The sequence below is a fragment of the Mytilus californianus genome, unplaced genomic scaffold (genome assembly GCF_021869535.1).
Source record: "Mytilus californianus isolate M0D057914Y unplaced genomic scaffold, xbMytCali1.0.p SCAF_9, whole genome shotgun sequence".
Taxonomy (NCBI): domain Eukaryota; kingdom Metazoa; phylum Mollusca; class Bivalvia; order Mytilida; family Mytilidae; genus Mytilus; species Mytilus californianus.
This window is the reverse complement of record NW_026262745.1, coordinates 14,448,755-14,470,415: the sequence shown is the minus strand read 5'-3', so window position 1 is coordinate 14,470,415 and position 21,661 is coordinate 14,448,755. Positions and strand designations below refer to the sequence as shown.

The 21,661-nt window shown below is 32.1% G+C and overlaps 1 protein-coding gene across 2 annotated transcripts; it reads right to left on the bottom strand.

Moving 5' to 3' along the window:
• Positions 1-447: 447 nt before the first annotated feature.
• LOC127716715 (protein mono-ADP-ribosyltransferase PARP14-like) lies at positions 448-21,190 on the bottom strand. Of its 2 annotated transcripts, XM_052222960.1 has the most exons (12): positions 21,090-21,190; positions 18,960-19,013; positions 17,191-17,360; positions 12,837-13,064; positions 12,246-12,467; positions 11,570-11,609; positions 6,517-6,614; positions 5,410-5,655; positions 4,691-4,921; positions 3,728-3,764; positions 2,517-3,095; positions 448-1,596 (listed from the first exon to the last, which is right to left on the bottom strand). In XM_052222960.1, the coding sequence occupies exons 2-12, from the start codon at positions 18,991-18,993 to the stop codon at positions 1,361-1,363; spliced, it is 2,121 nt and encodes a 706-aa protein (XP_052078920.1). In that variant the 5' UTR covers positions 18,994-19,013; positions 21,090-21,190; the 3' UTR covers positions 448-1,360. The 2 variants fall into 2 exon arrangements, with proteins under 2 accessions (XP_052078920.1, XP_052078921.1); XM_052222961.1 differs by lacking the exons at positions 448-1,596; positions 3,728-3,764 and having other exon boundaries at positions 2,944-3,095.
• Between the last annotated feature and the right edge of the window lie 471 nt (positions 21,191-21,661).

Sequence of the window (21,661 nt, the reverse complement as noted above, 5' to 3'; positions counted from 1 at the left end):
GGTCAGTAATGTAACACCCTCCCTTTACCTGGGACAGAAATGTAACAACACAATTTAAGAACAAACTGTAAAAATCAATTGGAAAGGGATTGACTGATCTGCTCGTTGCTTTGCACAAAAGCAAAAAACAACAAGACCAAAGTATCGATTTAAGAGTTACTGAAAGTTAGTTGAAAGCCCAACTTCAACAAGTAAAAAACATGTTAAGCCAGACTTAAATTTCAATCAGAACACCTATGATGGATTCAGGACAAAAACATCATGAGCAGTCTGATAAAGGCATGATTATGATCAATGCCAAAATATAAGTATCGGATGAAGGACCATAAGTGTTTATATATGGATAACAATATATGTTTAAGTAGGACTCAAATCATAAATATTCAAACAAACGTTAGTATCGATAAAGATAATATTCAAATATCTTTTTACAATGCTAAATTCATAACCTTTAAGAATGACTTTATTCAAAAATAAGTTTGTATGGATCGTATCTTAATTTCCTATCTGTAAAACAAACATCACGATAAAAATAGGGATGTGATATCTTATACTATTTATTATTTCTTAGCATCTGTGTGTCAAATTGTAACATTATGCCAAATTCGCCAGTCTACTCTTTCTATATCTCTACTACTAATGAATTGCAAATATTACGAGCTTTAATTATTTGATGTAAAATGTACTTTTTGCGAATTATAAATTTAGATATATATACAATTTGCACATGGTATTTATTGACTCTTAGTCTTTAACAATGAGCAACACTCATACCGTATAGTCAGCCATAACAGGTATCGATTGGTACGGGTTTATTTTTCGCAGAGGGGTCTGTTGTAAGTACTTAATTGGTGTAGTTTGTTGTACTGAACAATATACCTGTTAATAACTGATATGCATCCTTTTTATGCAATATGTTCTTTAGAAACTTTATGAACATACTTTTTTTTATTCACATGATATATGCAAACATACATTTATATATCAGTTTTAAGAAAAATCTTGAATATATACATAAATAAAACCATTTTTTTCATAAATTAATTAGCATTTCATTTGAATATACCATGCTGACACATTTATATTTCAATTTCAATAAACATCTGTTCAATATACATGTATATAAATAAAACATTTTTTTCTCAAGTTAATAAATCAACATTTCATTTGAATATATCAGGCAGAAAATATACTTTCAATATCAATAACATTCACATAATGCAATTGCCTGAACTTTATTCTTTGCAAGAGTGTTGTAGTTACCGACATTAATGAACAAACGATAGAATCAAAGACATTCAATGTAAATAATTATGATTTGCAACAGAAAAAATGGAATTAAAATTTCCTAAAAAAACTGTCATTTATACGTTATGATATATTCCGGGTAACATTTACTGCTATCATACACGACGAATTCCCTTCTATTGAATTCTGCAACTACGGAATCAAAGAGTTCAGAATGTGTTGTACACAAATCATTGCTGCACATTTTGCAAGGAGGTCTTTTAAACGATTTAGTGTTTTTTGTAATGAAAATGTCACCTAAGCAAACTCTCATTAGAAACATCTTGCTCTCTCCGTTTTGATTTTGATCTGAAATGAATTATAAATATTTTCAAATTAACCGAGTGCTTAAAATTCATCATATTTGACTTTGAGAAGTCACAATACATTTGCACATTTCAAGCATTCAATCGGCTGAGATCACCCCAGCTTTTGGTGGGTTTGTTTAGTTTAGTGTTTTGTTTCTTTGTAGTGTTTTGTGGACTTGGTTGTCTTATTGTCGTCTTTCGTTTTTTGTTGGTTGTCAGTTTCTCTTCGAATTATTAGTTTTACATGTAACCTTTTTATCTTCCACCAACTTTTTTATCCGATTCCATTCTTATGTTTGTACTAGTATAGCTATCAGTGTTCTGTGAAAACGTGTTACAAAATAAATCGTCTATTGCATTTATAGTTGTTGTCCATTCGTTTGATGTGTTTTGTCATTTGATTTTGCCATGTGATTAGGGACTTTCCGATTGAATTTTCCTCGGAGTTCAGTATTTTTGTGATTTTACTTTTTATATTTAATTAAATACAATCATTGAAATTCATAGTCTACTATTATATAATTCTGATTGATTAAAAACGGAAAATTTTAGGTCTAAAACTCGTTTCACATCGCCACATATTCATGTACCTGTCCGAAACTAGATCATCGTCAGAGGTTGTCGGAATTTTTGTTAATGACATATCTTTGATATTTTCCATTGATTTTTTTGCAACTTTTCTAAACTCATGACCATTTAAAGCTTAGTATAGTGTATTAACGTTTGTTTTTGCTGACCTTTAGATGTCTTTGTTTGTGCTGCTCGGTTAAAGCTTATTTATTACACCCAAATATCATTTTGTCAATAGATGATAAAATAATTGATGTAACGATTTAAAATGTTTGATTTTTTTAAAACGTTTGTAGGGATTTTTCCACTCCATATCAACTAGATAGGTATCAGTTCCCAATTTAACTTTACCTGTATAACCAGCCGATTTGTCTGCCATATCTGCAGCATACACTCCTGTCCCCAACAGTCCCGATGAAGCAAGCCTACTATCAAGACCCTGTTGTGTGATAACATCAACTACTGCAACTTTTGTACCATGAAACAAATAAAATTCATTAATTTCGTCGTGTAAATGCTCGGTCATTTCTTTATCAATGTGCGTCATAGTAACTGCAATACCAGTCGATTGTTGTACATCTTTGAGCGGTGTGCATTTATTGGTAACATACGCCTTACGGAACGTTCTTTGACACTCTTGCATGTACTGCTCAAAGAGTAATATATTCTCTATTCTTTCGATTCGAACTATCGTGGACCCTCCAGTATTGCTAAATGCTCTAGAAATTGATTTATACGTTTTTTGGTCAACGCTCGAAACTTTGTACGGATTGCCCTTTTGGGTAGTATTCCATTCTTTTATGGTTTTATTATTCTTGAAGTGTGTCCAATATGATGGCGTTCTGGGCTCCTCTTTATATTTATGACCAAGGTAAGCTCTTGTACCACGTTTTGGTGTTTGGGATGGTGCTTGAGCTACACTTGCAGTAGCTGAAAATAAAAAAAAAACATTATTCTATTTCTTTTAAATGCATAAAATTTTCGCAGAACCAGAGATGAAATCGCATGGTTGCTACCAGAGGATTATTAAGCTAACTTTTAATGGAAACATTTGCCATTTAGGCATTGAAATAAATATACATCATATATAAAAAAAAAGATCCCCTTTGAAGCTCGGGCACACAATATCTAATGACACTAAATAGCAGCCAAAAAGACTGCTTTTAATAAAGATCTAAATTGTGATACATATTTTTTTTTTATCTTCGTTACAATTTGGTCAGTAACTAATGACACTACTAAGCAGCCAACAAGACTGCTTCTAGTCAAGATATCTGTATGTGAATTGCGATAATTATAATTATATCTACATGAGTATTTTGTTAGTAACTTTCACCATTTGCACCTAGAATTGCATCCAAATGAAAATAATACTTTATAAATTTCGTGCGTCCGAAGCTCATGTCAGTTTTAACCTTCAAAGTAAAAATAATAAATAATACCATTCATCGTGCCTCCATGACGTTCTAAATGTTATTTTCATGATACCACATTTTTGAAGATACACTTAACAATTAACAAAACCATTAAGGAAGAATATATCTTGTAAGTGAGTATAATACCTCCTTTGCCTGTTGAAGTCACTTCTGATGTGTATGCCTGCAAAATAACACACCAATGTCTTACAATTTATTGACACATCACTATTTGCACATTACAGTAAACACTTGCACTCATTGGTGTCTGTCGTTTTTAAACAGTGGGTTTGCTTTTTAAGTCTAATTATTTTAATGCTTTACAGTATAATAAGCGAAAACAACACGTTTTTAATTCCATGTGTCCGAAGCGTTTTTCTGGATTTACCTTCATCAGGAACGCTCAAAGCCAAATATTTCAAAGCCGAGGATGTATAAGGACCGAAACAGTTGAAGAGCTATATGACCAAAAGTATTAAAAAATAGCCAAATCCATCGAAGGTCAACTTTGCCAGAGGGAGTAAAAACCTTAGTTTCTTTATAATTTCAAAATCTATAAACGGACAATTTTAAAAAGGTTTTTTATAAATCATGTCAGTACCGAAGTACTGACTACTGAGCTGTTGATTCACTCGGGGAATGATAGTCCACCAGCAGAGGTATAAAACAGTTAAGTTACAAAACTATTACCAAACAATTTCCGTTTTGCATAATTTAAAAAGAATAATTTGTTTTTATTTATAATTAATTTGATGAATTGAATTTACTAATCTTTTTCTATTCGCCATAATACCAAAAATACCATAAATAATCAAAAACCATTCGAAGCTCGTAATGTCACTAAATAAAAGTTATCTTATATATTGACTCTCACTACGAATTCAAAATTAGATAAAATGACAAAATCATATTGAAATCTTACTTTCAATTGACACAAAGTAATGTACAAACTAAGAAAACACAGACAACACAAAGATGATTGGACCTGCAGTGTGTTACCTATATGAAATATATGCATATTATTACTCTAGAAAATATAAAATTGCTAATACTTCAAACTGTTCCGTTATCTTCAATGTGAGTCATAATCATATTTAAATATGCGAGTACCTGTTCAACTGAGCTCCAATCGTTTGTTCCACCAAAAATAACAATTTTAATCGTTTTAAGGGTTGATGGCGAATTGTTCGTCTCGAATTCTCTAATTGCCTTTATTACATTAGTAGCAGCAGTTTTGGGTGGAAACTTCAGAAAGCCTGTTCCTAGCGCCGGAAATACTATGCTTTGGACTGAATTCTTTTTAGCTTCGACTAGACATTTTGTTACAAAACTTTGTAGAACCTAGACAAACACAAAAGTAGCATGAAATATTTTGAAAGCAAAAAATGAATTATGGTTTCAATATTACTTTCTAAATACAAAATTTACATGACATAGCATTAACATTCTTATACTGATCGACATTCTAGGTATTTTTTTATAACGTAGAATCATCAATCAAACAAATATACAAATGCATGGAATATTTCCAGAATTTTTTATTTAAATCCATAGAAACCCAAATCATAAAGTTATGATATTTTTTTTTATTTGATAAATGGTCGATGAGATTAAAAAGGGCTCACAAATATTCAAAGGACACGTAAGAGTCTTGCGTCATAAATAACACTTTTCATTTCATATGTTTAAAAGAAAAACCAAAAATATTTGGATGTTAATAGTCTTTATGCAATTTCCCTTTTGTTTTAAATGTATCGAACATACGTTAAAGAGGTATCGAAAATACGTTAGGGAGGTATCGAACATACATTAGAGGTATTAATACAAACCTTCTCTGGAAGCATTCCACTTTCCTTCTTTGCATAGAAAGATGTCATACATCCGTGATAGAGCTTTTTACAATGTAGTGAATGACCGCCAGTCACAGCAAGGTCCCCAATTTTTATACCATTGGGATATGTTTGGTCTATTTCAGCCTGTAATCCACTTCCTGCAGCTTCATACATAGCCTTTGCTAATCCTGGTCTTGCATCAAGTTTCATATCAGAGGGACAACTATTCACAATTACGTCTGCCTACGAAACAACGGAAAAAAAGCAATTACAAAAATTTATATAAAATCATTGAATGCACTAGTACTGAAACGGAGATTATTAAAAAAATTATCTTCAAATGTATGTTTACTTAAAGATAGAAAATTTGAAACCGTGTTCTGTAAAATAGTTTACAAACTACTTTTTCAAATTTATTTAATTATTATCAGGTAATCTTGTAAATCCAAGTTTAGAAAACCATATATGTTTTTAGTTTTAAACATCCTCTTTTGTGCACGTACACACACCCAGATATGAGTATCAAGGTGTTAATTAGTTCATCAAATATGAAATACCGAATTAGACTTATCACATGATTTATACTTACATGAACAACACGACGGTTGCAACATGTGGAGCAAAATCTGCTTACCCTTCCAGAGCACATGAGATCATCCCCGGTTGGGGTTCGTATTGCTCAGTCTTTAGTTTTCTATGTTGTGTTTTGTGTACCGTTGTTTGTCTTTTAATCGTTTTTCGTTTATTTGCCATATCTTTGTCAGTTTGTTTTCGACTAATGAGTTTGAATATCCCTTTGGTATCTTTCGTCTCTCTTTTAGTCCGAGATTGCTCTGACGTCTGACTGCCTTTGAGACTTTTTTTAGGTACCACGGTCCCAATAAGTCATTGAAAAGGCCGTCAGACGTCAGAGTAATCTCGCACTAGGTGTGACTATAGCTTATATAAAACAATATAAATAAAGTTTGATCAGTGTTGATTGAAAATAACTACTGAACTGTTTGAATGTGTTTCCAAAGTTCTGAAATGACCCTGTATGATATAAATGATGCGTTCTTCTTATTTTTTTGCAAACGTCGTCTTTTTTTTTTTAACTATCCTTACTCGTTCAGTTATGATAGATCCTACTGCAATGTTAACACTGATAGTGCCAATGTTAGCATCCAGAGAATTTCGGGTTACCATGTCTTTTTCCTGTAGACCTTGAAATTAAAGAAGAAAAATATTATCTATAAAATCTACAGATTTTCTTGACTTACTACTGGATATAGCGTAAGAATCAAATAAAATGTTATGCATTCATGGCAGAAAAAAGTTTGACATTTCGGAGTACAGGATCACATTTAATTTGGACTGTGTACGATTCCGCTATTTTTCTTCATTATTTTTTTTTTTAATATTTGAGCTTAAGATTCCATACTGACACTTTGATACTAGCTAAATTATCAACCTACATCAGTTTTATATGAAGTTCATTAGTTACTCCAAAATGCTGTTCTACAATGGCATTTATATAGCTATGTATGAGTATCCAAGAGTACTAATTACGTCGAGGCTGGGTATCGTCTTTATTTCTGTGTCAGGTATGGACGTCACGTTAAAAGTTAAGGATAATTGAGCAACCATTAAGAAAGTGAACAGCTATGAAAGCGCAGTTCCGTTGATATATTATAATTTTTAAAACGAATTCATTTTTCAAATTTAAAATGAGAACAAACGAAGGAATGAACTATTGTACGTCTATCAAATTATTTCCGGTGCATATTAAGATGAAGAGCATACTATAAGAGTACTCTTGAATCAATCTTGAATAAGGAAATTAATTAAAGGACTTTTCATTTAAATGAAGACAAAATTATGTTATTGCATCTTGTGTAATAATTTTGTGTACAAATACATACGTGTACAAGCTTTTGATATAATTGATCATTTAAAACTGTATATACACAACGAGATCATTCAGAGACCTTATAATTTCATAATGAATTGTAGTTATTTTACCTAGCAAGAAAACGAACCCCAATTTTTTTTTTTCAGTTTAATTTCCATAAGGTATTTATAGACAGTATCTTCGCGTTTTTATTCCAAACCAAATTATTTATTTGTTTTCTAATCACTTATGCGTGTTTTCCCGTATAATCTTAATAAATAAAGGCAATAGTAGTATACCGCTGTTCAACGGTCATAAATCGATTTAAGGCGAAGTGTACGTAATTAACTACTCCACAGAATTTTTTAAAATTTTACATGTGGATTCTGCTTGTAAAAATACATCACACAATAAAATAAAAAAAGGGGGTAACCGTTTTCGTTTTTCAGATACAAGCTGTTGAAATTAACAGCATGATAAGCCAAAAATACAAAGGATATATAGGGAAAATCATAAAAATCGGCAGATATTTTTACTTTATCAAGATTTTCTAATTCGTTGCTCCACAGAATTTTTTTTAAAATCGATATGCGATTCAAAAATGAACGACGAACCCATTGGTGCAAAGAAAGTCCTTAGCAACCGTGCTAGTTTTCAAGCTATATCCTGTGGAAGTTTGATTTCTAGGGGAAAGAATAAAAACAATCGGCGACGTTATTGATGTCTACTGTAACGTCATCACAATTTCTACTCTATAACGTAATACCGTACAGTGTCGTAACAAAATCGTGAGTGTGTATAACCCATTTTCCTAATTATTGCAAATGCTCAAGCGTTAATTTCTGTGTCATTTGGACTCTTGTGGAGAGTTGTCTTATTGGCGTTCATGCCACATGTTCTTTTTTTATATTGTAATGTTCTAATAATTATGAATCAAATATCAAGTTTAAAATTGTCCCAGTAAACACAGCGTTGACAGAATGATTCTATACGTATTTAAATAATCGGTTATAATATTGGGATCGCGTATACACGTCTTTTTTAAAATCTTATTTCTGCATGTTTGTATTTTAAAAAAGTGAATATAATTTGCTGCATCTTTTCATCCTCACCATTTCCGGCGCTATTCGAGGGATTGCGCACAAAGCCCATTTTTTGTCAGGTTCACACGCGTGCACGTGACACAACTCTGCAATTTTATTTAAAAAATTTCCTGTCTGGATCGCTTTCCCTTTTCTTTAACTACACGACAAAGCATGATTTAATGTTTGCTGGAGATTTTAAGTAAAAAAGGAAATAATTTTTTGTTCCATAATTTGTTTAATATCCACATGCACGACTCCCAAAAAATAAGAAAACTGCATCTGCATATTATCTTGAGAATTTTTATGACTGTAATAAGGTCAAAAGAAGAACCCGCATATGAATTTTAGCAAAGTAAAACAGATCGGAGTTTTAACTTCACGTAGCACAGATCATTCCCAGTGTTAGACTTAGCATTGCGTATATTGTGTATAATGCTATAGCATTGTGTATTGTGTAATGCTAAAGCTTTGTGCATAGTGATATGCTATAAATTAATGTACTGGTGTAATGCTATAAGAATGTACCAAGAGCGATGCTATACGAGTTTACCTAGTATAGTGCCATACAAATTGTTCCTGTATATAATGCAAATGAATTGCAGTTTTGTTAATATAATATGAACATAAGGAGCTGTGGTATGATTGCAAATGAGACAACTATCTACCACGTTTAAGGTAGATCGGGTGTCTTTTTCTGAGCGTCCGTTCTGATCATGTTAATTGCAAAAACTTTTTTGTTTTAAAAATATTTTACCAAGTATCATTTAATATACAACAAAATACTTAAAACTTGAAGTTTAAAGATTGAACTATCAAGAAATTAAGTGTCGTAAAGTATATTTAAAATTTTTGGGGATTTTTTCAAGAAAATAAGGACCGTGACCCCTTATTTTTATTTGATAATTCGGAGTTATTAATGAAAAGCAATTCTCTCATCGAATTTTAGCCAATTCTATCGTTTAATGTTTCCGCAATAAGGAAAACTTAAGTTTCCCCTATATCAACAATATAAAATAACCCAAATTTCGTTAATTTCAATGTGTTATTACGAAAAAACAAGGTCCGTAATCCCCAGTTTTTATATTGAAATTAAAAATTACATTGACACAGAAGTCTTACAGAAGTTTAAGAAAAATCTATCGTCCAACATTTAGACACCCCAGCTACCTTAAAGGATGTGGATGTAAGCAATTGTTATAGGCAATCATACGGCCTTCAACAATGAGAAAATCCATACCGTATATAGTCGCCGGGTTATAAAAAGCCCCGACATTGTAGAACTATTATTCTTCACCCCTACCCCTTCTTCCCCTACCTTATACTACTGCTGAATGATACACAAAAGCACAACAAAAGAGAACAAATTTCGCTATCCCTTCGAAATCGGAATTTGATTAAGAAAAAATAATACGTTCTATTTTTATCATACATGTGTAGTTTCAGTTTCAACCATGGTTCTAAATTTAGATTTTACTTTCCCCAAAAATTGCGGACGGAATAGAAGACACCTGTTTATTTTCTGCACCTTGAAAACTGAGATTTGGATGACATCGATTTTACATATTCTGAGATAAATGTAATAGTGAACAATTGTTAGTTTCTGAGTGTGTAATGTTTTGTGGACGGAATCTGATGGGGTTTTTTTTGCTGTTGGCTTTTTCTTCGGCTTATAAATGTTGTACTAGTGGTCGATTACCCCTTAGTATCTTTTATACTTTTTACATAAATAATAAAATATAAAACATCATAAAATTTTCAATTGCATAAAAACGGACTTGCCAAACGTCTTTCTTGTTCAAGACACAAATTCACACGCAATATAATTATTCGTTACCTACAATTTTACGCTACAGGATCTACAGTACACTGTGCATTTCATTCAAAACTATGGTTTTTCAAAAAATATTGTGGGGTCAGTTCTGGTTTGATTTTAATGAATTTGATACGAATAGAAGCAGAATTGTCACTGGTTTATTTTTTATTTGGTTATAATTTTGTTGTTTAGGCGTTTTTACCTTCTGTTGAAATAAACACGAGTCGTATTGTGTACCTGCTCCTGCGTGTCTAAAACAAAAACAGTGGTAATAGAGTCAGACTAACTCACAATAGGATACTCAGATTTCTGATTGGAGTCATTCTAATTATTTCTTTGAAGTTTTGAGATAGCACATGAATACTTGTTTGAATTCATGATAGACCGCACGAAGTCATTTCTCTTTCATGTGCCCATTTTTCCTTTCATGGAGTAGGGGAGATAACCCGCGTAACTAACGACGCACGTTTTTTTATCCTGAATTCCGCTAGAGGCGTGCAATTACGTACACTTCGCCTTAACTGAAACAAATCCGGGTCACAAACCAAAACTGAGGGAAACACATCAACTATAAGAGGAAACAAAACGGAACAACAGAAACACTGAACTGCTACAAAAACAAACGGCAACATACATAGACACGGACTATGTGATAACAACTGCTATATTCCTGCCTGGTACAGGACATTTTAAGAAAAAATGGTGGTTTGAACCTGGTTTTATGGCTAGCCAAACCTCCCGCTTTTATGGCAATGTTAAAAATACCGGTAAAATAACAACATTACGTGACAGGAATACAGTACAAATAAATGCAAGAACATTCAGGACGGAGAAATACAAAAATAAATAATATAATAGTATATTTCAATATGTAAACCAGGGAATAACAACGAAAACCTAAAATTAATTTACGACAGAACACAAATACATCACAATAGAATAATGAACTGTACGTCACACGAATGTATCAACGCCACAAAAAGTGACGTCACAGGTAAATTTCTAAAAATAGAATATAAAATTGGGATTAAGTTTGTAATGGTGTTATTTGATGTATTTTCTAACCATTACAAGAATATTAATATAGAATTGTGTTAGTAATGGTGTAATTATTTGTATTTTATAACCATGTCGGTTTTCTTCTAAATCAAACTGTGTAAAAACAAATAAATCCTGTGCATATGGTTGCTTTAAACTAAAAATCATATAAAGGAACTAGGTGATTTACAAAATATGAACAAAAGAGCAAATTTTATTAAACAATCTTCCGATTGATTCTAGCTCATTGGCATATCAGTATTCATTTTATTTTGGAGATCAGCATGCTATGAACTATATTTTGGAAAACATAGATTGAAATGCCACATTTTGTCTAATATACTTCTTTACCTTTGCTAGTTGCCTTTGACTTTGCTTCTTCTAGAAACTCCTGTCAACGTAAACACATTTTAGAAACATGGCTTTTGCATTAGGTATAATACATTGAATGATCTATGAATAAAAATAAATGTATTTATATGTCAAATTGACAACAGCCCAATGGCAGGGAAAATCGTAAAAATATGTCGGCACAAAATTGTAGATATAGAATGAGAAGATGTGGTATGATTGCTAATGAGACAACTATCCACAAGAATCCAAATGACACAGAAATTAACAACGTCACCGTACGGCCTTCAACAATGAACAAATCCCATACCGCATAGTCAGCTATAAAAGGCCCCGAAATGACAAATGTAAAACAATTCAAATGAAAAACTAACGGCCTGATTTATGTACAAAATAATGAACGAAAAGCAAATATGATATACAGCAACAAACGAAAACCACTGAATTAAGGATCATGACTTGGGACAGGCACATACAGAATGTGGCGGGGTTAAACTAGTTCTTTACATTATAAAGTTTCAATAGTTTGTATCTATCTTTCGTGTTTCTTCATTCACTTAAGTATTTTTACTCAAATGTATCTCTAAAAAAATGTATTAAATCGTGTCAGTGATACGATATAAAAACAATTATTACAAAATAAATATTTACAAAAGGAGAAAAAATTATTCTGTACCTTAAAAGTATCACTGTCCCCAGAAAAAACGATACAGTTCACAACCTTGACTGTTGAATTGGGATTCGTTTTTGCAAAATCTTCCACAGTTTTGAACATTGAAGAAATTACAGTCCTTGGTGGGTATTTCAGGAATCCTGTTCCAAGTGCAGGAAAAGACATCGATGTTAGTTTCTGTTTGTTCGCTTCCACCAGGCAGTTACGTACAACGAGATCTATGTTCTAAAAAGAATAAGAAAGTACAAGACGAATTTTCAGGATTTACTATGTACACTGTTTTTATTGAGACCATTCTAAGACTTCTCGCACTAAATGAATAATTTTTTAAATTTTACGAAGTTGATTTCCAATAAAAATTAGAATTAACTTAATCTTAATTTTAATTCTAAACAACGGAAATGTAAATGAATTACTTTAAAAATCATTCTAAACTAATGTCGATAAAACTTTAACGAACTTTGCACTTTTATATTTCACAATAATGGGGGGATGTATCATGGGGTCCAAATAGTACTGACTTCCAATACTGGTACATTTAAAAGTAGAAATAATGCTTTCTTAATAATTGGCGACGAGAAAGTGTTACACTACCTTTTCGTCTCCCTGAGCTTGCCATCTTGGTAATGTCACATGAAATATGGCCTTACAATGAAGATTGCCGGGACCAGTTATTGCCACTGTTTTGCTGTTGATACCAGACGGATACTGGTCCGTGCATTCCGATTGTATGCTATCTCCAGCAGCTTCTAATAAAGCTTTGGATGCTCTTCCTTTACTAAGATTTAAATCTGGTACTGCGCTATTGACTAATACGTCAGTCTGTAATTACGAAAATTGTTTAACAAAAATTCCTATTTTGTACTAAACTGTGGCTTATATAATTATACTTTAGATCATCAAATTTCAAAATTGAGCTACCGTATCGGGAATTTTTCGCGGTAGACATTTACCCGCGAAATTTACACTACGAAAACATTTCACTGTTCATCTAATACATTTAAAAGTATGGAAACGCGAATAATGAATACAGGGATTACTTAACTGTTCTATCTAATCCAAAACCGCGAAAATAACCGTATATTGGAGCAGTCTTCAATAATCTTTCAAACTGGGATGAACATAAAACACCGTTCGTTGAAACTTCGAAACTTTTTTTCATTAATCTCTCTTTCACATTTAAAATTCAAAGGAGACAATGCAAGCATAAACATATATTAAAGTACATATTGGATAAAATTACTTAAGAATCAAATGCTTCTTTTGTATTCTTATTGGGGTGTAAAACGGTTGACCGAAGCACATTTTATTATGAAGCGCTTCATACTAAAACCTGCACACGATCAACGCTTTTACAAAACTCTAAAATTACCAAAAAGAAGAATTCAATTCTTATAATTATATATATGTCATATACTTATGAAATTACGAGTTATATCAAGTTTTTCGATTGTTTTCAAATTGCATTGTTGTGACGTTACGAAATGTATCATGGGTAGCACGTGCAGTCATGAATATTGCATTTTATTGAGAAATACAATCAAACCTCCGGATTCTTATGAAGCATCCATGTAATGTAATTATTTATAAATACACCACAGTCGGCGCGTTATGTTTGTGCGAATTGGTCCTACGTTTGCGCGACAAAACGCATTATGTATGGCGAAATTTACCTGTTAAAAAGTCATTTGATTTGGGCGGATTAATTAAAAAAAAGCATATTATCTCTGAGACAAATAAAGGAAAAAAGTCCTTGATTTTTTTTTTTTTTTTATATTCTTTCCGTACATAGATTATAAGTTGAAAAGTAGAGACATTTCCCGGAGATGCACAAACAAATGTGCAAATGTAGAATTATGACTGACTTAGAATGTCAAGTGTTACTAACGGGAACACACGAACATAACCAAGATATTGATAAACGCAAATTAGAAAGACAGCAAATTCGTAACAAAATAAAGAAGTCAAAATGCTTCTCACATTGCAACACGTCTGTCGAAAATAATTCGCCAAGAACTACAGACGAATGCTGAAAGTCATCTCCTGCCACAAGACTTATAGATGGTTCCCGTAGATATCATATACATGTATACTGTGTTTTATTCATGACTGTATCCTATGAATGTTCCTTTCCAGGATAGTCACTGTTTTGTATTCAAAACGTGTTCTTTTTTCATAAATGTAGGGCTTTTTAATGTTTATATAAACGAATAAAGACTTCTCTAATATATATTTATAAAATTGACTATAAGAAATAAGAAGATGTGATATGATTATATGTGTTCAAAATAACAAACGAAAAACAAATATGATAGACAACAACAAAAAAAACAACACGTAAAATTCAGGTTTTCTCAGGATTGAATCAAGGTAAAAACTCAGGAAAATTAAAGGTAATTTCGCGCAAATGTAATACCATTTCTTCGCGTAAATGTAATGCTTGTCATATTTAAATTCGCGCAAATGTAGGTCGCCCACAATCAACACATCCAATGCGTTTCGTAAGTAAAGTTTAGTCAAATTATGTCAAAAATAAAACAAGGAAATAAATAATAATCTATTAAAGTATATACATTACAGTAAATAAACAGCGATCTTAAATTCATTTAGATAGTCAGCGTAGTATCATGGGATATTTTGTAACCGTGAGATGTCTACAGATTTCAAAAGATAAGATTAAGCATTTCATCACCAACGAATGTTGACAGTAAAGCTCATCTCTTAGTATATTTTTTTACTTGTCCGTTTCGATAGGAAACTTTATATTTGAAGTGTGTAATTTGCAATTTTGGTTTCGGTTTTGTTAACTTAATATAAGGAAATAAGGTTCTAAATAGAAATTATATTTTTTAATGTATACTACTGGATTATCTTGCGGAATTATAAGTTCGCTTTAAAAATGCAATTAAAACTACTTCAAATCGTAGAAAAATAGATACAGTTAGAGAAAGCTAGAGCAAGGTTAAGACCTTGTTTTATTTACACCTTTATGGATAGATCATGTATTAAAAAAAAGATTAAGGTGTCACCAAACACCTTAACTAAAATTAATTTGTCTCGTTTAATTTTCATAAAATTTTGACAAAATATTTACTTTGACCCTTTGACAAAAATATAAAAATTTCAAAAAACTTGAACCACACACTTTATCGGGAAAATTTCATTGGATATATAGCAGTTTGACAAACAATAATTTTGATCATTGAGAAGCTTAATATTTCCTTAACAATAGAAAATGATTAAAACGTTTAGCTGATTTTTAAAGAGTTATCTCCCTGTAGTGTTATGTACCACCTTAAAAAATAAGGCACTACATTAAATGAGAAACAAGAGGCTAATGAGAGCCTGATATCGCTCACCTGGCTGTAATTTCAGTTTCAGGCATTTGACTTATTTGTAGATCTTACTTTGCTCAACAATTTTGTCATTTACACTTTCTCTCTTTCTATAATAATATTAATGATAATACATAACCCAAAACTGTAAAATTTCCTAAAAATTAACTATTTCTGGACAGTAACACAACAATAAGTTGTCCTATTGGTCTGAAGATTACTTGACAGGTAGATCTAAAAACCTGTTTAACACTTTCACCTATGTCAGTTTTGCTCTTACTACTTTAGTTTTTGAGATGAAAGCCAAAAACTTCATTTGACCCCTATGTTCTATTTTTAGAAACTGACGCCATGTTTTTGAATGGATCAAATCCCCGAATACAATCTATAAACTAGATACATTAAGAAACATTCAATTATAGTTTTTTAAGTATTTGGCAAAGTAGTTTCATAGAAGAAGACTTTTGAAAAAGTAATTGGACCTTCACAAAATATGTAAAAAAAACGTTTTAAGGGCAATAACTCCTAAGGGGTCAATTGACTATTTTGATCATGTTGACTTATTTGTAGATCTTACTTAGCTGAACATTTATTGCCATTTATTCTTTCTCTCTATCTATTACAATATTAAAGAAAATAACCAAAACTGTAAAATTTGATAAAAATAAACTATTTCCAACAGTAACCTAACTATGGGTTGTCGAACTCGTCTGAAAATTTCATAACAGATAGATCATGACCTATTTATCACTTTAACCCTCTTTCACTTTTGATCTAACTGCTGTAGTTTTTGAGATATAAGCCAAAAACTGCTTTTGTCCCCTATGTTCTACTTTTAGCCATGAGGGCCATGTTTGTTAATGGATCAAAACTTCGGATACAATTTATAAACCAGTTACCCTAAGGAACATTCAGTTAAAGTTTAGAAGTATTGAGCCTTGTAATTTCAGAGGAGAAGATTTTTAAATGTTAGCAAACATGATGAACAAATTGTGTAAAATTGTCCTTAAAGGGCAATAACTCCTTAAGGGGTCAATTGACAATTTTAGTCATATTAAACTTTTTTGTAGATCTTACTTTGCTGAATATTTTTACTGCTTATCGTTATCTTCAATAATATGCAAGATAATAACCAAAAACTGCAAAATTTCCTTAAAATTACCAATTTAGTGACAGCAACCCAACAATGGGTTGTTCGATTCGTCTGAAAATTTCAGGGGTGATAGATCTTGACCTATTGAACCTATTTACTTCTGTCAGATTTTCTCTAAATGTTTTAGTTTTTGAGATATAAGCCAAAAACTGCATTTGACCCCTATGTTCTATGTTTAGCCATGGCGGCCATGTTTGTTGATGGATCAAAACTTCGGTTAAAATTTATAATCAGATACACTAAGAAACATTCAGTTTAAGTTTGAAGGTATTTGGCCCAGTAGTTTCAGAGGAGAAGTTTCTTGAAATAGTTTACGAAGACAGACGACGACGGCGACGACGACAGACGGACGACGCCAAGTGATGGCATAAGCTCACAGGGGGCCCTTCGGGCCCCGGTGAGCTAAAAAGGTATATTAAAAGTAGAAGTATATACTTTGATGCTGAGTTATCATACATACCGTTTGGTGTATTATGTTCCCTTTTATAACACTGAGAGCTATATTTCCGATCTGCACAAATCTCTGCCTACTTTGTCTAGAACCTTGGTGTCTCGGTCTGTGTCGTTGGCCTTGTGTACTACTTGGAGTGCTGACTGGTGGGTAAGGTTCCTGTGTCGGTTTGTTAGTAGCTGACATTTTGAAGAAAAGAAATATACTGTGGTAATTTTTAAAAGTTGTGTAGTGAACTTATACACAAATAGATAAATGACAAGTGCAAATATTTATTTGATTGTTATCATAGTATTTGTTATCCTATTTAACAGGAAATATATTAACATGGACTTAAATATTTCCCGAAAATATTATTCTTAGTTTTTGTTTGAAACTTTGCTTTTCTAAAGGGTTAATTTAAAGTAATTCATATCCATGACATCAAGAAGTACATATATGATTTGATGTCCTACTTATCATTTTTGCGTCATTCAGTTACTTGTTGAAGTATATTCTTACGATATTTATTAATATGTTTTATTCATAATCGTTTAATCATTCACTTATGAAAAAAAGAAAATTATCTCAATCTAGAAATTTATCAAGGAATGCGTCAAACTGTATACTGTAACAATCGAATAGATAAATCTGACTAGAAGATTATGCTCATCGCATCATGAAATGACAGCAGCATGTCGACAAGGAAAAGTTCGATTCGGGTATATAAAAAATAGCGTGAATACATTTATGTGATAGGCATATTTAACTTGCTGATATGAAATTAACACTTCATATTAAATTTGTTTGCGTCAAAAGCGGTTTTCGGAATTGACCTCCGTTAGAAACCCTCAAACCTACACAAGACTAAATCTTGTTTACACAGTAAAATAAGAATTAAATCGCAGAACAAAGAATATCCAATACAAAAGAGGCATTCAAAAACCTTAAATCAGAGAGACAACGGTACTCTAAGGGACAAAGGGAAAAAAACAAAAACACAAACAACGGTCCTCAAAGCACAACAGGGAATAAAAACCTAAGATTGTAGCAACTCAAGATCCATCAAAATCCGGGATGAACTGATGTGGTGCGAGGAAAGTTAGGCACTTTATTCCCACAAGTAGCAAATCGTCGTGTTGATCTTTAAAATGAAAAAAATCCGCAAGTCGCAATCAATGATGCCCTTGACGACGAAAGTAGCGGGATTGTTGCGCAGTCACCTGTGACACAAATACGCCATAAAAGTGAATGTACCATAGAAAAGTAAACATTTATCGCAATTCACAGTCAAAAAATTTTAGGAACCTAAAAAAAAGCCCTTAAAAATTTTGCTTACAAAAAAATTCACAACTTTAAAAATTTGTTTCATAGAATATAATCATGAACGGTAAGAGTAGGTTATTTTCAGTATTAACAGATTGGTAAATGTTTGAAAAACGTTCCTGAGTGGCAAGGATTTTATGCATATTAGAAAGTTCACGATTTAGGTTATTATAAGTGGATTAACATGAATAACGAACGGAAAATGGACCGCAACTATAAAACGAGACAATTTGTTTAGTAGGGTCAGACTATTTCAATGTTAGCTACTATAAACATAAATATCCGATTACCAATATGGGGCATCCCATTTGGACTGAAGTAGTTGTGTTTAATAAATTCCGCACGGCCCAAACAAATGGTTTTCTTTTTCTTTACACAATTCAAACATTTTGATACTTCCGAATGCTAACAGCGACGTCACTATATATTTTGTTGGATGCATGCAAATTGATACAGTTTCATATTCCTCTTACTTAACATAGCTGTGTGATCTTGTGTGTTTCCCATTTTTATCTTTCCGTTTAGACCTAAAAATAAATAAAACTGGGTCATTGATTGTCCGACAAATGATTGTTTCTGTGTTATTCATATCATTGAATTAGTTCAATACACTCAGGCTTATAGTTCTAAATTGTTTTACATAAACAACAATATAATATTTGAAAAGAAAGGTGAAGTCGACAAGCTATCGTGTGTACTGACACAAACACGTCGCAATGCAATCCTCCTTCAAGTCAGTATGCAAAAGCGTAAGGGCTGTTCAATAAACGACGTTTGAAAATATTGACTAGTTGCATTTTCAGTAAATCCCACTTTAGTTTTGTCTAAATATGACTTCTGGGATAAACTTCATAATCTTATTGTGGATAATTTTCAAACACTACTATATATAGTTTTGGTTCATATGAAAAACTGAACTATGAACATAAAATAATATGCGAGTGAATCAAATAAAAGGTTTGCACAACCGCAACTGATGCTCTTCGAAAACCACAATGACATGTACTGAAACAAAAACAAAAAATTGTAATAAAAGATAGTTTTAAACAATGACGTTTACATAAAAGCTGTGTTAAGGGAAACGAACAATATTACATTATCTGGGTATTTATCCTGACTGGATAGGTTATGCGGACACAAGCTAGCTACGGTTATAATTGGTAACCGTTTTGTTTCTGCATTTCTAAATGTCATATGCAAGTCATCTTGACATACGCTACATTGAACTGTATCGCATGGTACACAGTCACATAGGTTATAGAAAAATCAGGTTTAATGTGTACTTTAAAATGTCTGATCATTTTTCATTTCATCTTTAGATCAGTCAATGGCATAAATCTGGTTATTAATATTAATAAGTCAACGCTTAAAGTCGAAGGTGGTTGAACTATTTCTTCGAATTCAGGATATCACCGAAGAAGCGGTTATTATTTTGACAAAATCAAAGGTCCATAAATCTGGAACTGTAATTTTTTGCAACAATTGAACTTTATTTGAATTGCATTGTATGTAGTAATACTCCAATTTTTTAATGTCCGACTACGGGGTTGAAATATTAAGTTATCATCCAGTAACCGTTTTTACGGTATTGATTGATCGCCGTTTACTTATTGTCCAGTAACAAATCTTTTATCAATATTTTGGACAAATTAAACATTATATCAAAGAATTAGAAGCTTCAAATCTGGTCTCCCGAAATGCGGAAATTTTAGACTGCCACTAGTAGGAGATGTCCTATATATATTGTATGATAAACGAGATTGGATGTTCGACAGGCCTACTACGGAACCCTAAAAAAGTTGTTACAGTGTTCTTTCAGATTCAGAGCGTGACATGCACTACAATATCGGTCAATGCTCTCATTCCAACTTCATGTAGACCCTCATTACGCACAGGCAAACGGACACCCCGGCCAGGGTCAGCATATATAGGGTCTTACTACAGAAAACCTACTATTATTCTAAGTAACCAATAATAATAATCATTTATATACCCAAGTCATTCACGATAACGGTAACATGCATATGTTATTCCTATTTGCCAACATTATACCGTATAAAATTTCATTTGAGTACATTGAAATCTTTCTTGAAATCTTTCCCCGATCTCAGATTAAGAAATTATGAAGAAACTAAGTTTCAAACTCCCTCAAGCAAAGTTGACTTTAGATGAATTTGGCTTTTCTGTTTATGTATGTTTTGGCCATAATTCTCCTAACGTTGCAGCGTATTTACTCATGCCTGCCTTTCAAATGTTTATGTTTGAAGGAAAATCCAGAAAGGCTACAGGCAATTGTCTCAGATTTGTTTCCCCCTATATACCTTAATATATCAAGGTATATAGGAAAAAAAATTTCTGAGACAAGTGCCTGTGAGAAAGGCCTATCTTCATTCTCCCTTTATTTGAAAATATATGACCGGCATACAGGACAAGAGTTCATAGCGTACTTTTATTTGGTCACGTGTATATCAATTACATGCTCATAGACGTGTATTGATAAATTACTAAGAAATAAACACAGGTTTTTTTTACAAATCATAATTACTTTACGAACCTTGTTACAGCAAAGCGCCATTACAATAGTTAAAAACCAAAAGATTTACCTTAGTTTCGTTTTACATTCCCTGTATATACACAATCATACTTCCGTTTGAAGATTTCATTGTGTTCTTTAAATCTGGGTATTTTCAGTACAAAGAAGTTCATTTAAGAATAATTTAAATGGTTATATATACATGAGTTGTTTCGTCTCAGGTATAAATTTAAAGGAGATATAGGGTATACGTCAACGAAACGGCACCCCAACGACGAAAATAAACAAAAGACATTTAGAGGGCAACCTTTAGTCTTCAAAAACAGATAGGTGTCTATATCATATGTCGAGCTCTAAATCGTCCCGAGTCTTGTAAAGTTGTGAATAAATTAAACAAAACAATCAAAGATCTTTCATTGCATGTAAATTCCAATTCTATAAATAGATTAAAACATTAAGATATAAAAAACGACAAATACTGACTACTAGTAGCTTTTTTTAAACAACTCTTCTTTTAAAAATAACATACAAAAAGTCATGAAGATATTATAGAAAAATAACGTATAACATTGAGAATGGAAATGGGGAATGTGTCAAAGAGACAACAACCCGAACAAAGAGCAGAAAACACCCCAAGGCCAC